The 25,446-nt window shown below is 39.3% G+C and overlaps 1 protein-coding gene across 24 annotated transcripts in view; it reads left to right on the top strand.

Annotated features, from left to right (window-relative positions):
* The window catches only part of ENTPD5 (ectonucleoside triphosphate diphosphohydrolase 5 (inactive)), a 49,527-nt gene that overhangs the window by 18,214 nt on the left and 5,867 nt on the right, over positions 1-25,446 (top strand). For 6 of the 24 annotated variants that reach the window (XM_045448192.1, XM_045448194.1, XM_045448190.1 and 3 more), the window contains 13 exons: positions 2,234-2,306; positions 4,144-4,429; positions 5,076-5,155; positions 6,670-6,813; positions 15,638-15,713; positions 15,990-16,025; positions 16,360-16,448; positions 16,760-16,839; positions 17,678-17,739; positions 18,930-19,031; positions 20,190-20,330; positions 21,064-21,120; positions 25,161-25,276. In XM_045448192.1, coding sequence (XP_045304148.1) covers positions 4,213-4,429; positions 5,076-5,155; positions 6,670-6,813; positions 15,638-15,713; positions 15,990-16,025; positions 16,360-16,448; positions 16,760-16,839; positions 17,678-17,739; positions 18,930-19,031; positions 20,190-20,330; positions 21,064-21,120; positions 25,161-25,276 — 1,200 coding nt within the window. In that variant the 5' untranslated portion in view covers positions 2,234-2,306; positions 4,144-4,212. Of the gene's footprint in view, positions 1-535; positions 885-1,239; positions 1,318-2,233; positions 2,307-4,143; positions 4,430-5,075; positions 5,156-6,669; positions 6,814-15,637; positions 15,714-15,989; positions 16,026-16,359; positions 16,449-16,759; positions 16,840-17,677; positions 17,773-18,929; positions 19,032-20,189; positions 20,331-21,063; positions 21,121-25,160; positions 25,277-25,446 lie in introns of those variants that run through there. The other 18 variants (XM_045448178.1, XM_045448177.1, XM_045448183.1 and 15 more) reach the window with 11 other exon arrangements.

The following is a 25,446-nucleotide window of genomic DNA, read 5'->3' as shown; positions in this document are numbered from 1 at the left end:
ATATGTGCATTATAGCTGTTGGTTTACTTGTCTGTTTCTTCTAGTAAGTTGAAGTCTCCCCAAGAGCTGAGCCTATATCTAATCCCTCTTTTGTATCTAGGAGATAGCACAGTGTCTGGCATATATCAGACATTCAGTAAATACTTATTTTTTTTAAATATATGACCTTTTAATTTATTTATTTACTTTTAATTTTTAAAAAAATATTTATTTAAAAGTTTATTTGAGAGAGTGTGCACATATGTGCACAAGAGGGGCAGAGAGAAAGGGAGAGAGAATCCTAAGCAGGCTCTGCAGCTGTGAGCCCAGAGCTCAACATGGGGCTTGATCCCACGAACCACGAGATCATGACCTGAGCTGAAATCAAGAGTTGGATGCTTAGCTGAGCCACCCAGGTGCCCCACATTCAGTAAATGCTTATTAAGTAAACAATCCAATGCCCAGGTTTCTAAGTTCATCTCAAGGATAGAAGCTACCAAGGAGTGGACTAAGGTTGTAAAAACATGAATTAGGAGGGGATTAATAACATTATTGCATAGTTATATATTTTGTAATTGTAAATAGAACATGTAATACCCTGTATAAAAATAGAGAAGTCAGTTCCTGATCAACTTCTGCCCTATAAACAATTCTACTAGTTGACACTTAACTATCATAAAAGTAGATGAACCAGACAATCATATGTACCCAGAAAAAAGGTGGATAAGGGAGGAGTGAAAGATCAAGAAGGGGGTGAGTTAGCAAAATGCCACGTAGTTAGTTGCGAGCTAGCACAAAGGTGAACGTGGTTCATGAAGCTAGCTTGATTCTTGAAATAGGATCAAAGAGCAAAAGGCAACCAACAGTGAAAACAAGGATTCACAGGAACAGGCAGACATGAGTTGGTGAGCACCCAAATGGGGCCTGGGTTCTGTGGGATTGTGGTCTGTCTGGGTGACATGGGAGAAGGGAATCTGGAGTGTGAAGCTCTGGGGAGGCTGACTAGGGAGTATTAATGTTTCCTATAGAGACAAAGATATATTGAAAAGACCTTGGAAGAAAATGAGAATAGTGACAAACACTAGCTGGCACCAGGGTCTCAAAAGAATTGAAGAGGGGACTTTATAGGGGTGAATAGGAGAAAGTGAGCAAGAGATGTTTGAGAAGGTCAGTTCTGAAAGGAGTGAATTTCAGTATACTGATGTGTATACTCCCCAGTCTGTAGAAAGTAAACTTGACTATCTGTTTTGTTTTGAGTAGCATATAAAACATATAATTGACATGTTTGAAGAAACAATCTTGCCCTGGAAGTTTGGAATCGTGATCTTCCAGTGGAAGGTAATTAACCTCCTTTTTAGGAGGTCAGCTCTTATATTGCTAAATGGGTAGGATCCAATGCCTGAGTTGTTGGATCACTATGCATCTTCTCAGAGTACTTATTCAGCACCTACTGTGTGATAGTACTGTTCCAGTGCCAGGAACACATCAGTGTATACAACAGACAAAAATTCCCACCCATATGTAGCTCACATGAGGATGGCAGAGAGCAAGGAATATGAAAAAACCCCACAAAAGTAGTAAACTATATAGAAGATGGAAAGTGCTATGGAAAAAAAAAAAAAAGGAAGGAAGGTAGAAGATGTGCATGTGGCCAGGTGGGCTGCAATTTTAAATTGAGTCGACAAGGAAGGTGACATTTAAGCAAAGACTAACGAAGTGAATGAGCAAGCTTTTCAGGCTGCAGTTGTGTAAAAGAGGATCCCATTCTATACACTCTAAATTGTAAGCCATTCTTAACTAATTTTTAAAGAAAAATGAGATTGAAAGTGGCGTTAGAAGGTAGGGATTAAAAGCAGAAGGGGCATTTTATGTTTTCATCCTTTGCTTTCTCTAAGATCTGTTTAGTTTCACACTAAACACCTGGTATGACTGCACTTTTTCACTTCATGAGAACAGATAACCTAGCATGCATTTTTTTCCATGTGAAATCTCTTTTGGCAGAAAAACAAATGTTTGCTTAGTGGAAATAGAAGCTGGAGAGATTTTTCAGAAACCACAATAATAGAGAAAAAATGAGCCCTAAGAAGCTGCTCTGGAATTAGTTACAGAGGTAGAGGAAGGCTGGTGACTGGAGAGCCCTAAATGTTCTTCTTGAGGGGGAAAAGGGACCAAGGACTGGATATGGTTTGAAATCTGGACAAGGCAAGGATCCATTAATACTCCAAGAATCTGAAATGGTTGTTTCTGTTTTCAGTTATTTAGACTGATATACATGTCCAGTCTGTTTGCTGTAAAAGAAAAATCAGCCAAAGAGAGTGATTTAAGATGTGAGTATGAATCTGGCCAAGCAGCTGCCCTATTTCAGTGTTGTTTTCCTGGGATAAAGTTTCCTTTGAGACTCAAAGTTGTGTTTTTTTTTCCCCTAGCCGAAACCTTTATTCTTAACTATGGAATAGAAGTCCAGCCTTGAATTGTATTCAAACTGATAATTCTAACTCTGCCTTTTAGTATCTCAGAACTACTGTAGTTATTTTTAAAAGTTTAAACTCTGAATGCAATTAACTTCAATTTGTATTATTTTTTTTTTAATGTTTGCTTATTTTTGAGAAAGAGAGCACAAGCAGGGGAGGGGCAAAGAGAGAGAGAGGATCCGAAGCAGGCTCTGTGCTGTCAGAGGAGAGCCCTATGCAGGCTCAAACTCGGCCCCCAGGCATCCCTCAATTTGCATTATTTTATACAATATGCCACCTATGGGAAGAGAAGCATTTTGATAAAATGAACCCTAGGAGGTCAACAAACTTGAGAATGACTGAGAATCCTCAATCTATGCTCCAAATATACTGAGTATTCTGTTAGAGATAAGAGGACTGAACAATAGGAACTTCAGAATTAGATCTTATATAACCAGTTACTGTGACTTACATAAGGAGAAGTCCAGAGATGAAGGGTGGAACAGGACTCTCAAAACTTTTTTGAGCCAAGGGCATAAAGGGCCATTAAGGAAGCCTTACATGTTAGAGGATAGCATTGTTCATGAATACCAGGAGAAAATACAGCCTAGAGCAAAGAAAATATAACTTATCCAAGAGACATTGTTTCATGTAACCCTACTGTAGGTTTTCAGCATCATTTGTATTCAACCTGCTATAATATACTGATCTAAAACAAATAATGCTGAGCACTAATGCTAAGATTTTTGTCTTTGCTCCAAACATATAAAGAAATATAGGCAAGAACTTGCCGTAAGGGAGGCTTTGGGAATAATCAGAAAAAGAAAGATTGGCAAAAGTGAAGACTGATTTCTGATCAGGATTTCACCAATGACCTGCTTTATGACTTTCAGCAAGTCATTGAGCTTCTCTGGCTTAATTTGCTCATTTGCCTTAACTTCTTACAGGGATAACATGGAACCCTGAAACCTATGAAAGATGTTTTTTAAAACTGTAACAGTCAGCACCCCTGGCTGGTTCAGTTGGACTGGAAGAGCAATGTGACTCTTAATCTCTGGGTTACGAGTTTGAGCCTCACATTGGGTATAGAGATTACTTAAAGAAACTTAAAAACAACAACAACAACAACAAAAAACCTATAATGGTCCATTTAAGTGTTTTTAAATTAAGTTGATTTCCCTAAAATGGGATTGTATGTGCAAACCCTGGCAATATTATTGGTCACAGGTAGCAGTCCAGTAGCCTGATTTTTGAAGCCTGTGGACACCCTAATGCTAGTGACTTTATAACTTCTATGTAAATTTATAACTTTAATTCAGAAATTGAAACATAGGAAAAAAGACAAAAGAGAAGGAAAGTGGGAGGGTTATTATATGATCTGAAGACAAAATCGTTGAAATTGAAAGAAGACAATTAGACTCAACAATAAGAGCAGGGTGACAGAGAGAGCCTTGAGTATGAGGGATCCACCTTACAAATGAAAGCAGAGAATGAGGAAATATATTTTAAATCCTAGTTTTCTATTGCAACAAGATACTCTAAAGGAAAAGGTGCCAAGAGCCTATATTACTATGGTCTAGCTTGTTGTGCTGCTTATAAAAAATAGAGAAAGAGCACCTTGTGGAAGGGGGTGGGGTTTCTGTAGTAGGTATTTCTTCCTTTACAGGTTTAAACAAAAGACGAGTTGGTCTATGTTTGTCTTTTGTCCTATAAGCCACTGCAGGTGTATGAACAGCATTGCTTCTGCAACAAAAGCCTAGACTCACCACATCTTGGGAGGAGAATGGCCACTGCATGGGGGGCAGCCTTTCTCATGCTGGTGACATCCTGTGTTTGCAGCACTGTCTTCCACAGAGACCAGCGGACTTGGTTTGAGGGTGTCTTCCTGTCTTCCATGTGCCCCATCAATGTCAGTGCTAGCACATTGTATGGAATTATGTTTGATGCAGGGAGCACTGGAACACGAATTCATGTTTATACCTTTGTGCAGAAAATACCAGGTAAGTGCAACTCGTTCCCTCATTGGTGCCTATTAATCTACACTTCAGCCTCTCCTTCTAGAAATGAATGTGCTGAGAGTATGTGATATGAATAACAGAATCTTAATGCTACTGAATGTCTTTCTTCAGAGAAGATTTTGGACGATAATTGAACATATAGTTTAATTCAGTGTGAAATTAAAGAGATCTGGGTTGCCTGTAGTCTAAAACCCATATGTCCAAGAAATATAGTTGTAATTTGTCCTTTTCTCTAAAGGTAGTTGATACTTCAGATCCAGAATATTGAGAATATTGGATGTGGTCTTGAGAGAGGATCACTGTCATCCTTGGAGGAGATGAAACGACCCTGAGGATTAACTTTTTGTGAATTTCCAGTGTTCTCAGGTTACATATAGAGCCTAAGAGCAGGAGTAGGAGCTAGGTGTCCACCCCGACAAATGGCAGAGGGACTCTCAAGAATTGCCTGTCATCTTCTGTCCCTTTACTCAATACTCCTACAAGCCACTCTTCACAGGTGGGATTACTTGGGATGGCTTGGAGGAATAGGTTAATCTAGTAGGTCATATGATACAGAACCCACTATCAGAAACAGTCTAGCTTTTGCTAATCAGCCATCTGTCTTCTGTTTTCTTCCATGGACAAAAAGGTCAGCTTCCGATTCTGGAAGGGGAAATTTTTGATTCTGTGAAGCCAGGACTTTCTGCTTTTGTAGATCAACCTAAGCAGGTGCGTTTTTTATAACAAGATGTTCAGATTCTCAATGCTTTAATAACTTTACCACGCTGCTGCTGTTAAATACCTCATGCTGTTCACTACTGATACTGAGTCATGTGTAAGATCAGTTTTCTGTCCTCAGATATACTCAGCTATACTTGTACACCCCAAGCTCACTAGGGCTTGGGCAGAACGAAGCAAGAATAGATTGTGGATATGCAGGGATGACACCATTTTTTTTTTTTTAGCAGATTGCTCCCTTTGTATTTACTGTTTAAGATTTTTGAGTTGAAGCCATCAACTGCATTGATTAATGTAGATGGAGAAGATAGACATGGAGTTCTCTATAAGATATGAGGTATAAACATAGCAGTTGAGGAACTGTAGACCCAATGAAGTTCATTTCAAAGTACCCTGATATAGGACAGATCATGTATACCTATACTCTAGAAATTAGGGAAGAACTCATGAAAACAAAAATCTTTGGTATTAAAGGATGTATAGAGAGTTTTGTCATGACTGTATTTCACATTTGAGCACCCATAACATGCCATACCCAGTGTGTCAGAGGCCATACCAAAATAGAATAAGGCAGAATATTGACCATTTGGTAGCAAATGTAAAGATATTGTTACAAGCATAGTCATTAACCAAAGGAAAAACTTCTATTAAAAATGGCTTGCGGTACATGACTGGCTCAGTTGGTAGACCATGTGATTACTTAATAAAATCTTAGAAAAAGAATGGCTTGAACTTGAAGACCTGTGAAGATGTTTTTTTTTCTCAGCTCACTAATATGAAATGGTAAATGCGTCAGAAAATTGGGAGGTGTCAAAAACTGATTTGACATTTAGAGAAGATTTTGTTGTGGTTGCTAATAATTCTGATGATTTAGAGGTAGCAGCATGTTGTCAGATGTTCACTCAGGGAAACAGTGGATTTAAAATAATGGTTTTTAATTTCATAAATTGAGTATCTACTCTGTCCTGTGCGTGTAGGTGGTATGATGCAAAAATGAACCTGGCAGGTTCTGTCCTTCCAGAGATCATAAAACCTGTAGCATAGTAACAGCCACACCAGCCTTTGTGTGCACGTACATGCAGTCTGCCACATGCAATGCACTCAACAGTTTTTCAGTGGGATGAGGCGTATCTCCCATCATAGAGTTGAGGAAACCAAGTCCCTATATGAAGGCACAGAGCTAGCAAGCAAGTCTTCTAACTCCAAATCCGGTGTTTTTTTCACTGTACCCAACTTTCTAGCCTGAAGCTAATTTATGAGACACAAAATAACAATCAGTTAAAATGACCATGCTATAAAAGAATAATTTTTGTAATCATTCAACCAAAATTAAATGCATTTTCCTTCAAAGAAGCCTACTTATCTAGGTTTCTTCTCCTGTAGAGCAGAGAGTGGTTGGAGCCCCCTGCTCCCTCACTCCTGTTATCCCCCCGAGCATGTTGAGGGAATAGACAGTTGCCACTAAATGAACTGTTCACTGTATGAGTAGGTCATCTCTTTTGAAGGGTGCTGAGACTGTTCAAGAACTCTTAGAGGTGGCCAAAGATTCCATCCCCCGAAGTCACTGGAAAAGAACCCCAGTGGTCCTGAAGGCAACAGCAGGACTGCGCTTACTGCCAGAACAGAAAGCCCAGGCTCTGCTCTTTGAGGTAATCTTCGAAGTCCTTTGCATCACAGATGATTATTTTTCCCTCTGTGAATATTTGCCTTAGGGGTGTTTAGCTCTTTGGAATGTGACTGCTACCTTTAGTATTCCACCATCGCTAAAGCACTCTGGTAACTGGTCTCTTGTTCTAGCTACTCAAGTTTTTAAATGTTACTCTTGAATTTATACAACTTTTCTTTTTTTTTTTTTTATAGAGGCTTTCCCTGCCTCTTTTTTTTTTTTTTTTCAACGTTTATTTATTTTTGGGACAGAGAGAGACAGAGCATGAACGGGGGAGGGGCAGAGAGAGAGGGAGACACAGAATCGGAAACAGGCTCCAGGCTCTGAGCCATCAGCCCAGAGCCTGACGCGGGGCTCGAACTCACGGACCGCGAGATCGTGACCTGGCTGAAGTCGGACGCTTAACCGACTGCGCCACCCAGGCGCCCCGAATTTATACAACTTTTCCTAAAGAATTTTAAAGTATTTCCTGTCCATGATAGTCTTAACTCTTCTAACTTATTAAAACAGAATCACAAAAATTATTTTTAGCCCACTTTATTGAAGTATAACTTAAAATGTGTACATTTTCAGTGTACAGTTAAATGAATTTTGACAAATTCAGAAGTTTCCTTATATACCTTTGCAGTCAGTTTCCTCCTCCCCTGAAGCCAGACAACCACTGATCTGCTTTCTATCACTGTAGATTAGTTTTGCTTATTCTTACATTTCATATAAATGGAGTTATACAGTTTATGTTCTTTTTTTAATGTCTTTTTTTCTCTCAGCATAAAGGTTTTTTAAATTAAATTTTTAATTTTAATTCTAGTATAGTTAACATACAGTGTTACATTAGTTTAAGGTGTACAATATAGTGATTCAACAAGTCTCTACATTACTCAATGCTCATCATGATAAGTGTGCTCTTAATCCCCTTCACTTATTTTACCCATTCCCCCTGACCCCACCTCCCCTCTGGTAACTATTAGTTCTCTATAGTTAAGATTGGTTTGTCTCTCTCCTTTATTTGTTTTTTCCTTTGTTCGTTTGTTTTGTCTCTTAAATTCCACATGAGTGAAATCACTTGATATTTGTCTTTCCTCTGACATATTTCGCTTAGCATTATACTCTCTAACTCCATTCATGTTGTTCCAGATGGCAAGGTTTCATTCTTTATGGCTAAGTAATCCATTGTGTGTGTGTGTGTGTGTGTGTGTGTGTGTGTGTGTGTGTGTGTATGTACACACACACCATATCTTCTCTATCCATTCATCAATTGATGGACACTTGGGCTGCTTCCATAATTTGGCTATTGTAAGTAATGCTGAAATATAGAGGTGCATATATCCCTTTGGATTAGTGTTTTTGAATTTTTTGAGTAAATACTCAGTAGTGCAATTACTGGATCATCAAGTAGTTCTATTTTTAACCTTTTGAGGAACCTCCATACTGTTTTCTACAGGGGTTGCATTCCCATCAACAGTGCACAAGGATTCCTTTTTTTCTTACATCCTTGCCAACATGTTGTTTCTTTTGTTTTTGATTTTAGGTATTCTGATGGATGTGAGATGATATCTCATTGTAGTTTTGATTTGTGTTTCCCTGATGATGAGTGATGTTGAGCATCTTTTCATGTGTCTGTTGACCATTTGTATGTCTTCCTTGGAGAAATGTCTGTTCATGTCTTCTGCCCATTTTTTAATTGAATTATTTGTAGGTTTTTTGGCGTTGAGTTGTATCGGTTCTTTCTATATTTTGGATACTAACTCTTTATCAGATATGTTTTGGCAAATATCATCTCCCATTGAGTGGATTGATTTTAGTTTTGTTGATTGTTTCCTACACAGTGCAGAAGCTTTTTATTTTGATGCCCAATGGTTTATTTTCCCTTTTGTTTTCCTTGTCTTAGGAGACACATCTAGAAAGATGTTGCCACAGCTGATGTCAAAGAAATTACTGCTGGTGCTCTTTTCTAAGATTTTTATGGTTTCATGTCTCACATTTAGGTCCTTAATCCATTTTGAGTTTATTTTTGTGTGTGGTGTAAAAAAGTGATCAGTTTCATTCTTTTACATGTAGCTGTCCAGTTTTTCTAGCACTGTTTGTCAAAGAGACAGTCTTGTTCCAATTGCATATTCTTTCCTCCTTTGTCATGACAAATGATTAATTGACGATGTAATTGTGGGTTTATTTCTGGGTTTTCTATTCTTTTTTTTTTTTGTAATGTTTATTTATTTTTGATAGAAAGAGCATGAACAGGGGAGGGGCAGAGAGAGAGAGGGAGACACAGAATCCAAAGCAGGCTCCAGGCTCTGAGCTGTCGGCACAGAGCCCAACGCAGGGCTGGAACTCAAAAACCATGATATCATGACCTGAGCCAAAGTTGGACACTTAACCGACTGAGCCACCCAGACGCCCCCTGGGTTTTCTATTCTGTTCTATTGATCTATGTGTCTGTTTTTGTGCCAGTACCATACTGTTTTACTACAGCTTTGTAATATAACTTGAAGTCTGCAATTGTGACAACTCTAGTTTTTTCTTTTTCAAGATTGCTTTGCCATTCAGGGTCTTGTGTGATTTCATACACATTTTGGGATTTTTTGTTCTAGTTCTGTGAAAACTGCCATCGGTATTTTGATAGGGCTTACATTAAATCTGTAGATTGCTTTGGGTAGTATAGACATTTTGATAATATTTGTTCTCATCCATAAGCATGGAGTGTCTTTCCATTTCTTTGTGTTATCTGCAGTTTCCTTCATCGGTGTTTTATAGTTGAAAACTATACAGGTCTTTCACCTCTTTGGTTAGGTTTATTCTTAGGTATTATTATTATCATCATTATTATTATTCCATTTGAGAGAGAGTGTGACCGGGAGAGAAGGGGGAGGGGAAGGGGGGGGTGGAGAGAGAGAGAGAGAGAGAGAAAGAGAAAGAAAATATATCTTAAGCAGGCTCCATGCTCACTCAGCATGAAGCCCAACTTGGGGCTTGATCCCATGACCCCAGGATCATGACCTGAGCAGAAACCAAGAGTTAGATCCTCAACTGACTGAGCCTCCCAGGTGCCCCCTTATTATTTTTTTAATTTGTTTTTTTAACTTTTATTCATTTTTGAGAGACAGAGATAGAGCACAAGCTGAGGAGGGGCAGAGAGAGAGGGAAACACAGAATCCAAAGCAGGCTTCAGGCTCTGAGCTGTCAGCACAGACAGAGCCTGATGTGGGGCTCAAACCCACAAACCATGAAATCATGACCTGAGCTGAAGTTGGACGTTCAAATGACTGAGCCACCGAGGTGCCTCTTGATGCATTTGTAAATGGAGTTATTTTCTTAAATTCTCTTTCTGCTGCTTCATTATTAGTATGTAGAAATGCACACTAATACGCATTAATATGATTTGTGTACATTGATTTTATATCCTATAACATTACTGAATTCATTTGTCAGTTCTAGCAGTTTTTGGTGGAGTCTTTAGGGTTTTCTATATGTAGTCTCATGTTATCTGCAAATCGTGAAAATTTTACTTCTTTACCAATTTGGATACCTTTTATTTATTTATTTTGTCTGATTGCCATGTCTAGGACTTCCAGTACTATGTTGAATAAAAGTGATAAGAGTAGACAGCCTTGTCGTGTTCCTGATCTTAGGAGAAAAGCTCTCTGTTTTTCCCCATTGAGTGTGGTGCTGTGGGTTTTTCATATAGGATTTTATTATGCTGAGGTATGTTCCCTCTAAACTTCTTACTTTGTTGCTGGTTTTTTATCATGAATGGATATTATACTTTGTCAGATGCTTTTTCTGCATCTATTGAAATGATCACATGGTTTTTATCCTTTCTGATATTGATGTGATGTATCACGTTGATTGATTTGCAAATATTGAACCACCCTTGCATCCTGGGAATAAATCCCACTTGATTGTGGTAAATGATTTTTTTTTTTTTTCAACGTTTATTTATTTATTTTTGGGACAGAGAGAGACAGAGCATGAAAGGGGGAGGGGCAGAGAGAGAGGGAGACACAGAATCGGAAACAGACTCCAGGCTCTGAGCCATCAGCCCAGAGCCCGACGCGGGGCTCGAACTCACGGACTGCGAGATCGTGACCTGGCTGAAGTCGGCCGCTTAACCGACTGCGCCACCCAGGCGCCCCGTAAATGATTTTTTTTTAATGTATTGTTGGATTTGGTTTGCTAGTATTTTGTTGAGGATTTTTGCACCATCAGAGATTTTGGCTTGTAGTTCTCTTTTTTTGTGGTATCTTTATCTGGTTTTGGTACCAGAGTAATGCTGGACTTATAGAATGAATTTGGAAGGTTTTTTCCTCTTCTATTCTTTGGAATAGTTTGAAAAGAATAGGTATTAATTCTTCTTTAAATATTAGGTAGAATTCACCTGTGAAGCCATCTGATCTCAACTTTTGTTTGTTGGGAGTTTTTTGATTACTAATTCAATTTCTTTGTTGGTTATCCATATGCTTGAATTTTCTGTTCCTTCCTATTTCAGTATTAGGAGGTTATATGTTTCTAGGAATTTATCCATTTCTTTGTCCAATTTGTTGACATATACTTTTTTATAATCTCTTATTGTTTGTATTTCTGTGATATCAATTGTTATTTCTCCTCTTTCGTTGTATTTTTGTTTATTTGAATTTTCTCTCTCTTTCTTATTTTTAATGAATCTGGCTAGAGGTTTATCAGTTTTGTTGATCTTTTCAAAGAACCAGCTCCTGGTTTCATAGATGTGTTTTTTTTTTTTTCCTATATCATTTATTTCTGCTCTAATGCTGTTTCCTTCCTTTTGCTGGTTTTGGGTTTTTGTTCTTTTTCTAGCTTCTTTAGGTGTAAGGTTAGGTTGCTTATTTGAGATTTTTCTTGCTTCTTGAGATAGGCCTGTATTGCTGTAAACTTCCCTCTTAGACCACTTTTGCTACATCTCAAAGATTAAAAAAAATTTTTTTTAATCTATCTTTATTTTTGAGAGAGAGAGAGAGAGAGAGAGAGCAAGCAGAGAAGGAATAGAGACAGAGGGAGACACAGAATCCAAAGCAGGCTCCAGGCTCCAAGCTGTCAGCACAGAGCCTGATGTAAGGCTTGAACTCATGAACAGTGAGATCATGACCTGAGCCGAAGTCGGTCACTTAACTGACTGAGTCACCCATGTGCCCCTATTACATCCCAAAGATTTTAGACTGTTGGGTTTTCATTTTCATTTGTCTCCATGTAATTTTTTATTTCTTTTTTGATTTTTTTCAATTTAAATTCTTTTTTATTTTTTTTATTTTAGAGAGAGCACACACAAGAGGGGGAGAGGGGCAAAGGGAGAGAATTTTAAGCAGGCTCCGCACTCAGCATGGAGTCCGACATGGGGCTCAATCCCATGACCCTGGGATCATGACCTGAGCCGAAATCAAGAGATGTTCAACCAACTGAGCCACCCAGGTGCCCCTCTTCTTTGATTTCTTGGTTGACTCATTTATTGTTTAGTAGCATCTCAGCATAAAGCTTTTAAGAAGAATCATGGAATTTTAAGTGTGAGATTTTTAAAGATCATCCATTTAAATTTCTTATTCAAGTAAAAAATTTAAGTAGAGAAGTTTTTTTAAACTCAGTATTTTTAGCATTATTGTGCATACTTATTTTGCATAAAACATGCAAACTCTAGGGGTGCCTGGGTGGCTCAGTTGGTTAAGCATCCGACTCTTGATTTCAGCTCAGGTCATGATCTCGTGGTTTGTGAGTTGAGTCTTGCATCGGGCTTTGTGCTAATAGTGCGGAGCCTGCTTGGAATTCTGCTTCCCTCTCTTTCTGCCCCTTTCCCACTTGCGCTCTCTCTCTCTCTCTCTCTCTCTCTCTCTCTCAAAATAAATAAAAAATCAACTTCAAAAAAATTATTGAAGGGGGGGTGCCTGGGTAGCTCAGTTGGTTAAGTGTCCAACTTTTTTTTTTTTCAACGTTTATTTATTTTGGGGACAGAGAGAGACAGAGCATGAACGGGGGAGGGGCAGAGAGAGAGGGAGACACAGAATCGGAAACAGGCTCCAGGCTCCGAGCCATCAGCCCAGAGCCCGACGCGGGGCTCGAACTCACGGACCGCGAGATCGTGACCTGGCTGAAGTCGGACGCTTAACCGACTGCGCCACCCAGGCGCCCCTTAAGTGTCCAACTTTGGCTCAGGTCACGATCTCACAGCTTGTGAGTTTGAGCCTTGTGTCAGGCTCTGTGCTCACGGCTCAGAGCCTGGAGCCTGCTTCAGATTCTGTGTCTCCTCTCTGCTCCTCCCCTGCTCATGCTCTCTCTTTCTCTCAAAAATAAACATTAAAAAATTTTGGGGGTGGCTCAATTGATTGAATGTCCGACTTTGGCTCAGGTCATGATCTCACGGTTCATAGGTTCGAACCCCACATCAGGTTCTGCGCCTGGAGACAGCTCAGAGCCTGGAACCTGCTTGCAATTCTGTATCTCCCTCCCTCTCTGCCCCTCCCCTGCTTGTGCGCTGTCTCTCAAAAAGGAATAAATAAACATTAAAAAAAATGTTTTAATAAAAAATTATTTTTAAAAACATGCAGACTAATAAGATTTAAATTATGTATGAAGAATATTTACAAGTAGGATCCCATTATAACAAAAATTACAACAAAAAATTATTCTATATTATCAGTGTGTAATTCAGAGCTCAAAATCCATTTTCCTTTGACTGTCAACACAGAGCATTTAAGTCCCTTGTCCAAGGACAAGCTGCCTAGCATGTTTGCATGAGAATCTGAATCCTGATTCCTTATTCATGTATTCATTTATATTCAGCATATGAGTGCTGAGCATTGGTGAGGTTACCAGGGACATGCTGCCTGGAGCAAAAAATGACAGTCCGTGCCGTGATGGAACTTACATTCTGGTTGCAAGGAGACAGAAAGTAAACAACTAAACAACTCACTACAAAGTATGTCAGGTGCTGTAGATGCTATGGAGAAAGAAAAGCAAGGGAAGGCAGCTAGGGAATGCTGGTAGTCATGTGGAGGGATGCTATTTTTAATAGGGCGGTCAGGGAAGACTGTTGATAAGATGCATTTGATCAGAGACCTGAGAAGAGTAAAGAAGCAAGCTATACAAGACATTTGTAGAAGAATATTCCAAGCTGAAGCAATAGCAGGTGAAAAGCCTAAATCAGGGAAAATACTTGGTATATTCAAGGAACAGCATCCAGGAGGTCAATGTAGCTGGAAGGGAGTGAGTGATGGAAGTAGGAGATGAGATCAGAGAGGTGTGAGGGGTTTATTATGTAGGGCCTTAAAGGCAAGTGTAAGAACTTTCATTTTTTCTCCAAGAAGTAAGTCATTGGAGGGTCTTGAGAGGCAGCATCTGACATCTGTTTTAAAAGCACACTGTGGCTGTTGTGTTGAGAATAAACTGTGAGGAGGGGAGAAGAGTGGAGAGGACAAGAGCAGAAACTCTCTGTGTTTATTACTGTTTGCTTATCTATCTTCTCTTTAAAAACTTGTTTATAGATCACTGGGTTTTCCTGGATGAAACAGGGTCCAGAGGTCACCACATGAAGTGTTCCATCCTATCAGGAATTAAAACAGCCAGTAGACCAGAGTTCCTTCTATTCCTGTTTGGAAGTCTCCCTCTGCCTCATGATAATCATATAAAAAAAAAAAAAAGACATAACACCCATATAATTGACCTCTATTTGTGGAGAGTCAAGAGTGTGTGAGAGATATTAATTCCCATTTCCTAAAATAGGATAAATAAGTCTAGACCTGGGGTCTCTGGACTCTTGAGGCCTCAGCCATGTGCCAGAATCTAACAGGGGCTGAGAGCAGAGTACTCCAGCCCGTGGACATGAGTCCTCTTTACCCGCAAGGGCAAAGACCTGCAGAATTTGATGGGAGAGCAGAAGAAATGTTTCTGTAGCCTCAGGAGCTGCCCAGGCCCAACTCTTCTCTACCATCCGTTTATCTTGTCATCTAAGAAATGAAGTGGGAAAAGGTCCTCTTAGCCTCCAGTGTGCCCAGGCAAAATTAATAAGGTGTTTTTTTAAAAAAATTACAGGATCCTAATTTGAGCTGAAAGAGTCAAATGTATGCCCTTTCTTAGGTCCAGTTCACCTATAAATGTAGACAACGGTTGAGATTTATTTATTTTTTAAAAATTTTTATGTTTATTTTTGAGAGAGATCATGAGCAGGGGAGGGGCAGAGAGAGAGGGAGACAGAGGATCCAAGCAGGCTCTGTGCTGTCAATACAGAGCCCAATGTGAGGCTCAAACTCACAAACCTTAAGATCCTGACCTGAGCTGAAGTCAGACACTTAACTCACTGAGCCACCCAGGTTCCCCTGGTTGAGATTTACTTTAAAGTCAGAGTAATCCCTGTGTTTTTGTTTTTACAAGAAACCGACAATGGTTTGTGTAGTTCCCTTCTCTGGTTTTTTAGAGAAAAGGAATGAGTTCTGCTAGGGGTGCCTGGGTGGTTTAGTCAGTTAAACGTCCAACTTCGGCTCAGCTCATGATCTCAGGGGTTGTGAGTTCGAGCCCCACATTGGGCTTTCTGCTGTCAGCACAGAGCCAATCTCAGAGTCCGCTTTGGATCCTCTGTGCCCCTTTCTCTGCCCCTCCTCTGCTCATTCTCTCTCTCTCTCTCTCTCTCTCTCTCTCTCTCTCTCTCTCTTTATAAATAAATAAATAAATAAATAAATACATACATAGAAATTTGTTGTAAAATTTTATTTAGGGAAATGAAGAGTGTAGTTTTCTAAACCTTATACGATATAGCCAAAGTATGGAAGTCTTTATTGCCTTAGGGAATCCAGGTTTTTTCCCTTTTTCTTTAGGTAAGAGAAATCTTCAAGAAGTCACCTTTCCTGGTACCAAATGACAGTGTTAGCATCATGGATGGATCTTATGAAGGTGGGAGAGGTGTTAGTACATGTTCTGGGGGGAGCGGGCCAGGGTTAATAAATATTTTGATTAAAGGAACTGGGAACAGAGGTGGAGGTGCTGAAGTAAAAGGAACTAAATGAGAAACACACAAGGAGGGATGGGATAACAGGAAATTGAAGGACAGGGAGAAGGAATACGTGTTTTAGACACAAAATTTAGAGGAAAAAAAAACAAAACTGGGGTCGAGGAAGATTAGGGAAAAATGCTCTTGAGATGTAATCCTTGTTTTTCTCTGTCTTTCAGGTATATTAGCTTGGGTTACTGTGAATTTTCTGACAGGTAATACATTCTCAAGTTTATTCTAAGATATTAACTGGGTTTCACATGAGGGTCCGAGCAAAAAAAAATCCCATTTTGCTTGTATTGTGCTTTAAAAAAAAAAAGAAAGGAAGGAAAGAAACTATAAGAAGTTACTGTTTATACCTGTCTTCAAGGCCTCAGCTATAGCAAGAATCCTTCTAGGTTAGCATTCACCTATACCCTTCGGGACCAGGGAGCAGTGGAATACTTATGAAACACCTGCAATATACAAGAGCAGGACAGAGATTACAGACAGAGGAGTGTTGAGCTGTCCGGGAAGCAGAAGATATTCAGAGCTGGCTCTCATTCACAGGTCAGCTGCATGGCCGGAGCCGGGAAACTGTGGGGACCCTGGACCTCGGGGGGGCCTCCACCCAAATCACATTCCTACCCCAGTTTAAGGTGAGTCATTTATATGAAGGCCTGGTTAGCAACCCACTTGGCAAGCATATCATGGTGCCAAGAAAGTGGTACCCCATTTTAGGACAGCAGCTCTACCACAAATAGTCTGAGTGGAGTCAGTTAATAACTGGGTGTACTTCCCCTTGCTCCCTCATTGTTCAGAGTCCCTTTGATTCCTCCATCCCTTTGAGATTAGCAGCTTAGTCTGTGTTTCTTTTCTGATTTCTTGGGGGAGGGACAGGGATGGTGGTGGTAACACCTCCAAACGCTTGCAGATCCTGAATAGTCTTTTTGCTTTTTCTGATTTGCAGAAGACCCTGGAACAAACCCCTAGGGGCTACCTCACTTCATTTGAGATGTTTAACAGCACTTATAAGCTCTATACACATAGGTGAGGAGGGGGACATGGAGGAATAATATTTCATGTTGTATGATTCTCCTAACTTTCCAAAGCATTTTCACATCTGTTACTGCATCTGACCAGCCTCACAAAGTTTTTGCCAATCCGCAAAGGTCTAATAACTGAAACCATAGCTCAAGGACCCAAGAGATTTATCCATTCTTGGCCTCAGAAGTGTATAACTTAAAGAGTTAAAAGTTTTCTGTAGAGAGAACACTTGGAGAAACTTCAGCCAAAGCTCTGTACCAATTCCTTTGAGTTTGCTTTCAGATGTTCTAAATCTGGCCGTGGATTTGATCACATTGGGGCTGGAAGCTAAGATAATGAGAGCTTTTCTGGGGATGGTTCCCAAGGTCGGACTGTACGAAGTGTCACTATCTCTGGCCTTTATTTATTTATTTATTTTTTCAACGTTTATTTATTTTTGGGACAGAGAGAGACAGAGCATGAACGGGGGAGGGTCAGAGAGAGAGGGAGACACAGAATCGGAAACAGGCTCCAGGCTCTGAGCCATCAGCCCAGAGCCCGACGCGGGGCTCGAACTCACGGACCGCGAGATCGTGACCTGGCTGAAGTCGGACGCTTAACCGACTGCGCCACCCAGGCGCCCCTATCTCTGGCCTTTAAATCATAGGCATGGAAAGTTCTGGATGGCCTTGATCTAAACTGCAGAAATTACCACTTGTCCACACAAAATGAAGAGGTTGCAGAGAACGAGGTTTTCCTCCCTCAGAGGGAGACACAGAAACCATGCTACTTTGGAAAGAGGTAGCTTTAGGTTTGAGAGCTTCAGGACCAACATGAAATTAGTCAATCCTATATTTTACAGTTACTTGGGATTTGGATTAAAAGCTGCAAGACTAGCAACCCTGGGAGCCCTGGAAACAGAAGGTTCGTCTGGGTACCTGTGCTGGTTGGGGTATGGTGAGAATGACATCAGTATTCAGCTTGCCTTTCCCCTTTCTTGACAGTGATTCTGTGGAGGAAAGCTTTACGCCAAATTAGGAAGCATGTGTTGTATACTGGACCTGATAATAGCAAATTTCTTTTCTACTTTATGTTGTGTTCAGTAGTTTTGGTGTATATTATTAGCCATTTCTGGAATGAAGGCTATATATATAGGGGGAACAGCCTGTGACCAGAAGGCTGAAGTGTGCAGAAATTCAAGGTTTGAAGAGTGAATTTGGCAGAAGCTTTTTCAAGCCGTTAGTTTTATGTGGGGAGTGCAGGAAGCAGTCCACTTGCAAGAAGCACCCACTGCAAGGGTGCAGTCCACTTGCAAGATGGAGTAACTGAACAACTTTATTCATCTCTTTCAACGTGGTTGAACATTTAAGATCTCAGCTTTTGGGGTCAGGTAGAACTGGCTTCAGCCAGCTTTTTGATTTTGGGCAAGTTAGCTAACCTTTTTGTGCCTCTTTCCTCCCTTTATCTGAGATTTTGCATTTAATGTACTTTCTATGGTGCCTGCCTGGCTCGCAGTAAACTATTACTGTGAGAAAAGTAGAAGCGTATTTTTTACCTTTTTAAAATTAAAAAAAAAAAATTTTTTTTTTTAATGTTTATTTATTTGGGGGTGGGAGGGGCAGAGAGAGAAGGAGACATAGAATCCGAAGCAGGCTCCAGGCTCTGAGCTGTCAGTATAGAGCCCGACACAAGGCTCGAACCCACAAACCATGAGATCATGACCTGAGATGAAGTCGGAGCTTAACTGACTGAGCCACCCAGGTGCCCCTACCTTTTTTTTTTTAGAAAGGAGGGAACATATTCCATTGTAGGTTTTGGGTTTCTTTGAGATGTGATAAAAACCATGAACCTTTCTGCCAAATACACATATGCACAAAAATTTATAGTTTCAGGAGGTTCACCAACCCCACAAAGCCCATCTATGAACCCTGAGTTAAGAATTCCTGTCATAGGACCCAGTCATGGAACTACCTACTTTAGTAATTCCTTTCAACCTTACTGTCTTCTTGCATTTGTGTGTGCATGTGTCTTTCACACATTCTATCTCTCTGTCTCTCTCTCTCCCACACATAAACACACCCTTGCTTCTTACTTCGTGGTCTGGCTTCTTTCAGGGATTGATGGACACACTTTCCGAAGTGCCTGTCTACCAAGATGGTTGGAAGCAGAGTGGATCTTTGGGGGCGTGAAATACCATTATGGTGGCAACAAAGAAGGCAAGTGATGTTTTTTCACTGGTTGAAATTACCTTTACAGTAGAAGTCTGGAAAAGTCCCACAGGAGATGTTTTTCAGAACTTAAGAGAAGCTTGTCTTTTGCAGGGACTCATTCCAAATAGATCTTGGTATGCCTTTAAGGAATAGTATGAAGTGACAGTGAACAAGGCACTGTCTCTCTGTCCTGCTCTTTCCCTGCCCAAGTGTTGTAGACCCATTAGAAGCCTGTTCTTAACCTAGGTCTGATGCCCTCAGCAAGGAGGAACACTATTTCAAATTCAGTTAATGTTTAGCTTTTTATTTTATTTTTTTACTTAAAAAAAATTTTTTTAAACATTTATTTATTTTTGAGACAGAGAGCATGAACAGGGGAGGGTCAGAGAAAGAGGGAGACACACAATCTGAAACAGGCTCCAGGCTCTGAGCTGTCAGCACAGAGCCCGACGTGGGGCTTGAACCCACGGACCGCAAGATCATCACCTGAGCCAAAGTCGGACGCTTAACCAACTAAGCCACCCAGGAGCCCCTTTTTTTTACTTTTTTAAAGTTTATTTTTTAATAAATAAGAGAGACAGAAACAGCATGAGCATGAGAGGGGCAGAGAGAGAAGGAGAGAAAGAGAATCTCAAGCAGGCTCAACACTGTTAGCACAGGACCTGATGCAGGGATTGATCTCATGATCTGAGCCAAAATCAAGAGTCAGCCTCTTAGCCAACTGAGCCAGCCAGGCGCCCCATTGTTTAGCTTTTTAAATAATATTATATACATTTAAAACTGAGACCATGAGAAAAAGAATTCATCTCAGGTATTATAAAAAGCAGAGACCTTAAAGTCAAGATAAAAAACTCAATTTTTCCAGTGAAGGAAGCAGGTGAGCCTTCTGGATGCTCCTCATGGATACCATGGCATGTAAGGCTAGGCAGTAGCTTCAGGTTAGGTATGGCTATTTTGGTGAACACGGGTTAGGGAGGGGAGCTGCCATGGGGAAGCAGGTACCTTTCCTCCAGAGTGACAGGACTGTGGAAGTTTGCTCAGCTTTGTAAGCCCTTTGTCCTCAGCCCCAGCATCTGCTTTCATTGATCCTCCTGCTGTTTCTTTGTTGGCTCCAGAGAGCTCTTATTTTTCTCACATTGTGCCTGTACACTCTTGCCCTGGCAGGGGAAATGGGCTTTGAGCCCTGCTACACTGAAGTGCTGAGGGTGGTCCAAGGAAAACTTCACCAGCCAGATGAGGTCCAGAGAAGTTCCTTCTATGCTTTCTCTTACTATTATGATCGTGCTGTTGACACAGACATGATTGGTAAGTTTACTCCAGGTATCAGTCTAGGGAGGAAGCTGGGCAAACTTGTGGTGGGGAAGGGAAAGGGAGAAAAGGAGAATTATAAATGCTTCATCATGAGTGATCACCTTACTTCTTCTCCATTGCTGGCTATTGAATGACCTTAGTCACTGCAATGGAAGGATGAATATGATTTAGAATCTTTTGGAGCTAGAAAGTGGCCTAAGCAAATACATATGAAATCTTTTTTTTTTATTACATTTTTATTGAGGTATAATCAACATAAAATGTGAATATTTAAAGTGTATAATTTATTGTTTTGACATATGTGTATACCCATTAAGCCATCAACAAATTCAAAATAATATATCCATTACCCCAAAAAGTTTTCTCCTCCCCCTTTATAACTTTTATTTTCTTATCACAATAGTACTGCTTTTTGTTGGTTCTGTGAATGGATGTATGTATGTGATCTGTCATGGCCTGAGATATGAGTTAATTTCCTATTTTCTGGGTTTTTTTAATAGGTCATTTTTTATTGTGGTTAAATATACATAGAATAATTATAAATGAATTAGACCACATAGATTGTGTTGTATGGATATGTCATGTTTGTTTATCCCATCTTGTAATGTTGGAAATTTTACTTCTAGTAAAAATTTACTTTAGTTTTTCATTATTATAAATTTCACTAGGATGAATTTCCTTATGTTTCCTTGAAGGCTTTTTGACATCAGCTACTGTTTCATTTTAGATTATGAAACAGGGGGTGTTTTAAAAGTTGAAGATTTTGAAAGAAAAGCAAGGGAAGGTAAGTGCCAGTGGGAACCCTTGAAGGCGAGTCCATGAGGCTGTGCCTGCCAACTCTAATGACCTTAAAGTGACCCAAAGCACCACAGTCAGCAGAAAGCTGCTCAGAAGGCTGGTTTCATGTTTTTGCCAGGAGTTAAAAGCATCAAGTGGCATAGAAAACCATGGGAATACAAGAAGCTTTGGGGAAATGATGAAAACCTTTTCTTCTTTCTATATTTCTTCCTTTCTTCCTTTTTTCCCCCTATTATTGAAGTATAATTGACATACAATTTTATATCAGTTTTAGGTGTACAACATATAGATTCAACAATTCTGTACATTACCCAGTGCTCACCACGATAATATAGTCATGATCTGTCTCCGTACAACATTATTACAGTACTATTGAGTGTATTCCCTGTGGTGTAATTTTCATCTCTGTGACTTATTTATTTTACGGCTAGAATTTTGTACCTCTTAATCTCCTTCATCTATTTTGCCCATTCCCCCACCCATCTCCCCTCTGGCAACAACCAGTTCTGTCTATTTAAGAGTTCAGTTTTTTTTTTTTTTTTTTTATAATATATGAAATTTATTGTCCAAATTGGTTTCCATAAAACACCCAGTGCTCATCCCAAAAGGTGCCCTCCTCAATACCCATCACCCACCCTCTCCTCCCTCCCACCCCCCATCAACCCTCAGTTTCAGTTTTTTCTTTATTTGTTCATGTGTCTTGGGTTGTTTTGAATTTTACATATAAGTGAAATCATGTAAGTGAAATCATATCTGTGTGACTTAGCATAATGCCCTCTAGGTCTGTTTATGTTGTCCCAAGTGGCAAGATATTCTTTTTTTATGGCTGAGTAATATTCCATTGGTGTGTGTGCACACACACACCACCTCTTCTTTATCCATTCATCTACCAGTGGACACTTGGGCTGCTTCCATAAGTTGGCTGTTGTAAATAATGCTACAGTATATACAGGGGTGCTTATATCTTTTTGAATTAGTGTTTTCATTTTCTTTGGGTAAATAAGCAATAAAAGAATTACTAGGTCATATGGTATTTCTATTTTTAATTTTTTGAGGAACCTCCATACTATTATCCACAGTAGCACTGCCAGTTTACATCCCTACCAACAGTACATGAGGGTTCCCTTCTCTCTGCATCCTTGCTAACACTTCTTATTTCTTTTTTGATATTAGCCATTCTGATTGGTGTGAAGTGATACCTCATTATGGTTTTGATATGCATTTCCCTGGTGATGAGTTATGTTGAGCATCTTTTCTTTTTTCTTTTCAAATTTTAATTTAAACTCTAGTTAATTAACATACAGTGCAATATTGGTTTCAGGAGTAGAATTCAGTGATTCATCACTTACATACAACACCCCGTCCTCATCGTAATAAGTGCCCTCCTTAGTATCCATCACCCATCTAGCCCATCCCCCACCCACCTCCCTCCATCAACCCTCTGACCCATAAAAGTCTCTTATGGTTTGTTTCCCTCTCTCTTTTTACCCTCTCCCATATGTTCATCTGTTGTGTTTCTTAAGTTCCACATATAAGTGAAATCCTATGATATTTGTCTTTTTCTGACTGACTTACTTCACTTAGTGTAATACTCTGTAGCTCCGTCCATGTCATTATAAATGGCAAGATTTCATTCTTTTGATGCTGAGTAATACTCTATTATATAGATGTGTGTGTGATATATATATATATAAATATGTATATATATGTATATATATATATATATTTATATATCACATATATATCACATCATCTTTATCCACTCATAGGTCAGTGGACATTTGGGCTGTTTCCATAATTTGGGTATTGTAGATAATGCTGCTATAAAATTGGGGTGCATGTATCCCTTCGAATTAGTATTTTTGTATTCTTTGGGTAAATACCTAGGAGTACAACTGCTGGATCATAAGGTAGTTCTATTTTTAACCTTTTGAGGAACCTCTATACTGTTGTCCAGAGTGGCTGCACCAGTTTGCATTCCCACCCTTCCTCTGCATCCTTGCCAACAGTTGTTATTTCTTGTGTTGTTAATTTTAGCCATTCTGACAGGTGTGAGTTATCTCATCATGGTTTTGATTTGTATTTCACTGATGAGCGATGTCGAGCATCTTTTCATGTGTCTGTCAGCCATCTGGATGTCTTCTTTGGGAAAATGTCTATTCATGTCTTCTGCCCATTTCTTAACTGGATTATTTGGTGTTTGGGTGTTGAGTTTGATAAATTCTTTATAGATTTTGGATACTAACCCTTTATTGGGGATGTCATTTGCAGGTATCTTCTCCCATTCTGTAGGCTGCCTTTTAGTTTTGTTGATTGTTTCCTTCACTTATCTTGATGAAGTCCCAATAGTTCATTTTTGCTTTTGTTTCCCTTGCCTCTTGCAACATGTCTAGTAAGAAGTGAGCATCTTTTCACGTGTCTGTTGGATATCTGTATGTTTTCCTTGGAAGAATGTCTATTCAGTTCCTTTGCCCATTTTCTTTTTCAAATAGTTTAGTAAAGATGTATTTCTCCTAAAGTGGATAATATAAGCAAATTATACTTTTTTGTACAATTCACATATTGCATGAAATACTAAAACATAAATTTTAAACATTTGAAAATTATATGGAAGTATGACTACATGTGATAAAATTAGATTATTTAGACAAGTTTTAAGATTGAGACTGCATTAAAAATGATGGTAGAGGTTGACATGATTGAAAATAAAACAAAATTTGTATATGGGAAAAGGCATCATCTATAAAGTTAATGGATAGAATAATAAACTTAACATTATTTGCAGCATTATAAATAGATAATAAAAATAAAATAGGTAAAGGCTAATAACACTAGCATATAAAACAGTCCTAAAATTATGAACACTTTATATATAAAAGTTAATGTCAAACTGTATTAAATCGTCACTAAAGAAAAATAAGCTGTATCTGTTTTCTATTTTTTAATGTTTATTTTTGAGAGAGAGGGAGGAGGGGAGGGGCAGAGGAGAGGCACACACAGAGAATCCAAAGTAGACCCTAGGTTCTGAGTTGTCAGCACAGAACCTGACGCAGGGCTCGAGCTCAGAACCAGGAGATCATGACCTGATCCAAAGTCGGATGCTTAACCCACTGAGCCACCTAAGAACCCTGTTGTATCAGTTTTCTCTTGCTGTGATATCAAGTTACCATAAATGGAGTGCCTTTGCCCATTTTTAAATAGGATTGTCTGTTTCTTTGGTGTCGAGTTGTGTAAGTTCTTTATGTATTTTGGATACAGCCCCTTACTGGGCGTACCATTTGCAAATATCTTCTATTCAGTAAGTTGCCTTTTTGTTTTGTCAATGGTTTCCTTTGCTTTGCAAAAGGTTTTTAATTTGATGTAGTCCCAAGAGTTTATTTTTGTTTTTGTTTCCCTTGCCTGGGGAGATATATCCATAAATATGTTGCTAATGCCCGTGTCCAAGAGATTTCTGTCTGTTTTGTTTTAAGAGTTTTACAGTTTTAGGTCTCACATTTAGGTATTTAATCTAGCTTGAGTTTATTTTTATGTATGGTGCTCTTCCTTTTTTTTTTTTTTTAATTGAAATAGTGTTATCAGTGTTAATGAAATACTGAGCACCAAAATATATGGGAAATAGCCACAAGGGCTTCTTTGAGAGCATCCATGGAAATACAGATAAATGCTCTTATCCACTGGCCCCAAAGTAGGGCTGCTGGTATTTCTCTGTCTTCTGGGCCTTAGCATTAATAATAGGTAAGGGACTTAGTTGAATTAAGCCCCAACAACAGATAATAGAAATTTAGCAAATAAACCAGGATCCCAGGCACCTTTGAGTAAAGAAGATGTGACATCAGAAATGTGCAAATTCTTAAACACCGTGGCCTTACAGAGGTTGTCAGTGCACAGTTGTAGTCTTTAAGACTCCCAGGTGCTAGCCAAATGGAGAATTCTGCTTTACTTATCCTAAGTGTGTATTTTGAGAAAATCCTACACTTGTCAGTTAGCCTCAAACTTGAATTCCACTCTTCACTCTCTCCCTTTCAGTGTGTGATAACTTGGAAAACTTCGCCTCAGGCAGTCCTTTCCTATGCATGGATCTCAGTTACATCACAGCCTTGTTAAAGGATGGCTTTGGCTTTGCAGACAGTACTGTCTTACAGGTAAGAGAGATGGTACTGAAATCATGTAACAGTCTACTTATTTGGGAATTAGGAAGATTTAAGAACTTGTTTAGTAATAAAAGTGGCTGCAGGTGGAATTATGAGGTGTTTTTGTTAGGGCTATGGACAAGGCACTCTGCAAGATACCATGAATGTGGGAAATTAGCTTG

Source organism: Leopardus geoffroyi, chromosome B3 (assembly GCF_018350155.1).
Source record: "Leopardus geoffroyi isolate Oge1 chromosome B3, O.geoffroyi_Oge1_pat1.0, whole genome shotgun sequence".
Taxonomy (NCBI): Eukaryota; Metazoa; Chordata; class Mammalia; order Carnivora; family Felidae; genus Leopardus; species Leopardus geoffroyi.
Note: the sequence above shows the minus strand (reverse complement) of the source record. Positions and strands in the feature narration are given on the sequence as shown.